The sequence below is a fragment of the Silene latifolia genome, chromosome Y (genome assembly GCF_048544455.1).
Source record: "Silene latifolia isolate original U9 population chromosome Y, ASM4854445v1, whole genome shotgun sequence".
In the NCBI taxonomy this organism is placed as follows: Eukaryota; Viridiplantae; Streptophyta; class Magnoliopsida; order Caryophyllales; family Caryophyllaceae; genus Silene; species Silene latifolia.
The window spans coordinates 112789290-112793887 of record NC_133538.1 but is presented as its reverse complement, the minus strand read 5'-3'; the positions used below and the strand labels follow the sequence as shown (position 1 = coordinate 112793887).

At 37.8% G+C, this 4598-nt stretch overlaps 1 protein-coding gene across 1 annotated transcript; it reads left to right on the top strand.

Moving 5' to 3' along the window:
* Nucleotides 1-819: 819 nt before the first annotated feature.
* LOC141628749 (uncharacterized) lies at nucleotides 820-1215 on the top strand. Its single transcript, XM_074441846.1, has one exon. It carries the CDS (start codon nucleotides 820-822, stop codon nucleotides 1213-1215), a length of 396 nt encoding a protein of 131 aa, XP_074297947.1.
* The last annotated feature ends 3383 nt before the right edge of the window (nucleotides 1216-4598 follow it).

The following is a 4598-nucleotide window of genomic DNA, read 5'->3' as shown; positions in this document are numbered from 1 at the left end:
TCTTTGGAAAATCTTTTAGTTATTATAATATATACTCTGTATTTCTTATTTTATATTCAAGTGATGTTTCTAATTTTTATATAAAAACTTTTACATTTTATTTGGCAAAATAATATCGGTAAAAAAGTTATGAAAATAATATTATTAGATTCGTGGTAAGAAATGCTGTCATTAGAGTATATATAGATTTCATATAATTTGCACACATTAAAGATGGTGTATTTCATAGTATGTTATATGTCCCACATTGAAAAATAATATAGATGTGATAAATATACTACATATAAAAAATAGAATTTTTCCACATCGAAATATAGCATAAGGTGGGGTGATTCTAATGATATAGTTCAAGGTAGCATGTGTAATGTATCAAAGTTCAAGGTTACCATGAGAAATTTCCAATATTATAATGATATAGTTAATTAAATTTTCATTTAAAAGAGAGATATCCTAAGAAGTTCAGTGCTGAAAAGGGTAATGCATCAAATACTATTTTATCTAATGGATAGGATAGGATTCTGGAACATAAGGGGTATGAATAGGGTAGGCAAACAAAGAGATATAAATAATTTTTTGCAAGCTAATAATATAGGTTTATTTGGGTTACTTGAAACAAAAATAAAGAATAAAGCTTTTCAAAAGGCTGCGAATAGTTTTTCTAATTGGTGTATCACTACTAATTCGGGATATCATTCTGGAGGACGCATTTGGATCATTTGGAAGCCAAGTTGCTTTAGGGTGAACGTGATAGAATACAATGCTCAATTTGTTCATATGAAGGTTGATTCTTTGGTGGATAGGAGGAGTTTTTGGTTAACAATGGTGTATGCCTTCAATGGACAGCATGAGAGGGAGCCTCTGTGGGATAGCTTGAGGAGGATTTCAAACCTGGTTAATGGACCATGGGCAATTGCAGGAGATTTCAACAGTGTTCTGAATACATCAGAGAGAGTAGGGGGTAATACTCCAGCTGGTGAAATGGAACCGTTTAGAAGATGTAATGCAGATTGTGGGGTGGTAGATGTTGCAGCAGTAGGAGCCTTGTTTACCTGGAACAATAAGCAGAAGCCTGAGGAGCGTATATATAGCAGAATTGATAGGTTCTTGGTCAATCAAGTCTGGTGTGATTCCTTTCCTAATATATATGCTCATTTTTTGCCTGAGGGTTTGATGGATCACACACCTTGTTTATTAAAGAGCACTAGTCACAGTTAGGGTAAAAGAAATTTCAAATACTACAACATGTGGGGTGGTTCAGAGAAGTTCATTCCGTTGGTGAGGGAGAATTGGGATGCTGGCTTCACGGGCACACCCATGTTTAGACTGGCAAAGAATTTGAAAGGCATGAAAGCTGTACTTAAGGAGCTGAATAAAGAGTGTTTCAGTGATATTGAAAATGCAGCTGTTATCCTACAGAAAAAGGTGGAGGGGTTGCAGGATGGGATTAACAGGGATCCTACTAATGTGCAAAAGATTACTGAAGAATATGAAGCCTCTATTCAGCTACAGGAGCTTGCAAAGGCCAGGGAAAGCTTCCTTGTTCAGAAATCTAAGCATAATTGGATAAAGGATGGGGATGCAAATACCTCATACTTTCATGGTCTGCTGAAAAGGAGAAGGAATATGAACAAGGTTGCTATGATTGAGGATGTGAATGGCAAGGTGTATGAGACTCAGGAGCAAATTCAGAAGGCTTTTATTGACTACTATCAATCTCTACTTGGATCAAGTAAGGAGACTAAGAAGATACATAGAAGAATCATTGCTCAGGGACCTGTGTGTACTGCTGACCACTGGCATATGCTAAGGAAACCTGTGACTGGGGAGAAGATAAAAGAAGCTCTCTTTAATATACCTGATATTAAATCACCAGGGCCAGATGGTTACACGAGTAAATTTTTCAAAGATGCTTGGGGGGAGATAGGAGGGGATGTTATAAGAGCGGTCAAGATTTTTTCCAAAGCAGTGACTACTCAAGCAGTTTAATTCCACGAATGTTACACTAATTCCTAAGTGTGACAGGCCAAAAAGTGTGCTCCAATTCAGACCAATTGCCTGCTGCAATGTTGTTTACAAGGTCATCTCAAAGTTGCTTTGTTCCAGACTAGCTGAAGTGTTGCCTCACATTGTAGGACAGAACCAGGGAGCCTTTATTCAGCAAAGAAGCATACAAGAGAATATCTTAATCTGTCAAGATTTGATCAGGCTATATGAAAGGACTCATGCATCATCAAGATGTATGTTCAAAATAGATTTGCAGAAAGCATATGATACTGTAGAGTGGTGCTTTGTTGAGAATCTTTTGGAGGAGCTCCAATTCCCTTCTGATTTTAAAGCAATGATCTTTCAATGCATTACTACAACTTCCTTCTCCCTCTCTTTAAATGGAGAAATGTTTGGCTACTTCCAGGGGAAGAGGGGCTTAAGACAGGGGGATCCCCTTTCCCCCCTGATTTTCACATTGTGTATGGAGTATCTGACTCGTTCCTTGCAATATGCCTCCTCCAAGCCTGATTTTCACTACCATCCTATGTGCAAGAAACAAAGACTCACTAGTCTTATGTTTGCTGATGATGTCATGCTCTTCAGTAAGGGGGATGCCACCTCTATGATGTTGTTATTACAGTCATTTTCTACATTTTCTAATGCTTCTGGACTGCAAGTCAGTGCCTCGAAATCTAATGCCTACTTCAGGAATGTACCTGAGCAACTTAAAGCTGAGATATTGCAGATATCAGGTTTCAGTGAAGGGAGCATCCCTTTTAAATATCTTGGTATGCCTATCCAGACTACAAGGCTCAGGAAGCAAGATTGTGAGTGTCTTGTGGATAAAATTTGTGCAAGGATACATGGGTATGGGGCACGAAAGTTCTCTTATGCAGGTAGGTTAGTCATAGTCAAGAGTGTGCTTAATTCTTTACACTCTTACTGGGCATCTATGTTTGTTCTCCCCAAAGGAATCATCAAAAGGATTGAAGTAGTTTGTAGGAATTTCCTATGGGATAACTCAGCAGACTACAGGAGAGCTCCCCTAGTGGGATGGGACACAATTTGCAGACCTAAGGAGAAAGGTGGTTTGGGGATCAAAGACCAGGAATTTTGGAATAAGGCAATGGTAGGAAGACTGGTGGACTGGGTTGCTACAAAAAGAGACTCTATCTGGGTTAACTGGGTGCAAAGTAACTATCTTAAGGGTCAGGAGTGGATGGAATACAAGCCTAGTTCGAACTCAAGTTGGGTATGGAGGAGAATATGCAAGGTTAAGGACGAAATGAGGAATGGTTATGTTAATGGAGAGTGGAGTGTTCAACCAGGAGGATACTCTCCTGCTGGTTGCTATGAATGGTTCAGAGGTACAAGGCCAAGAGTTCAGTGGGATAAGGCAGTTTGGAATGGATGGACAATCCCTAAACATCAATTTATGGGATGGATGGTTGCTCATAAGGCACTGAATACAGTAGAGAGGCTAGTCAGGTTTGGGGTGATCATTGAGGAGAAATGCTACTTGTGTGGCATAGCTGATGAAACAATTGAGCATTTGTTCTGTGAGTGCCCTTACAGTAGAAGAGTGGTGGTGGAGCTGAACAAGAACACTGCCTGGACATTCCCTATCAGGGATTTGATTGAGTGGTGCAGTAGTAGAGCAGGCACGGGGCTTCAGAAGGGAGTACAAAATGCCATGGTGATGAGCTTGATGTACCAGGTATGGCAGCAGAGAAATAGAAGTAGAAATGAGATGATTTTGCTTAGGCCTGAAAGGGTGGCAGGTGCTATTTTGGAGAATATGAAATCAAGAGTTCGAACCCGGGAAAGAACAGTGATGACTATTGCAGAACGAGATTGGTTGACTAAAATGCATCTTATAGAATGATATCTCTTGTATGAACACCATAATGTAATTAATTTTTCATATTAATATATTTCTCACATTTCACCAAAAAAAAAAAAAAAAAACAATAAAGGGGGTATTATTTTTTAATTGTTATTTTATTGCCACGCTATCAAACTTAACGTCCATTTAACAGTCTTTACATTAGGGGGTACCATGGGCAAAAAAATAGAACCTCAAGGGTACCATAGGCAGATTCTTAAAACTAGGGGTAACATGGAAAATCTGACAAAATTATGGGGTACCACAGGAAATTTCCGTATCTCAATCATGTTAAAATTTTTTTGAAAAAAAAAACGTACAAATATTAATGGAGAGTACTTGATCATATTATTAAATTTAAACTTAACTATTAGATATAATGAGTAACAATTGTCTGTATTCGGTATTCGGGATCTGGTTGAATGTCGAACTAAGTGCAAAAAAGATGGTGTAATTCTGAGTATGTTATTTGTCCACAATGAAAAACAATGTAGGTTTGATGAATATATACTCCCTCTCATTCTTTCAATTCATACCATAAGTTGAATATATGTGAGGAGTATTTTATTCAAATGGTATGAATTGAAAGAATGGGAGGAAGTACTACGTATAAATAGTAGAATTGTCCCACATCAGAAAAAAATCAAGTTTGGTAAATATATTACTTATGAATAGTAGAATTGTCCCACATTGAAAGATTAGTATAACGTGGGGTGATTATATGAAA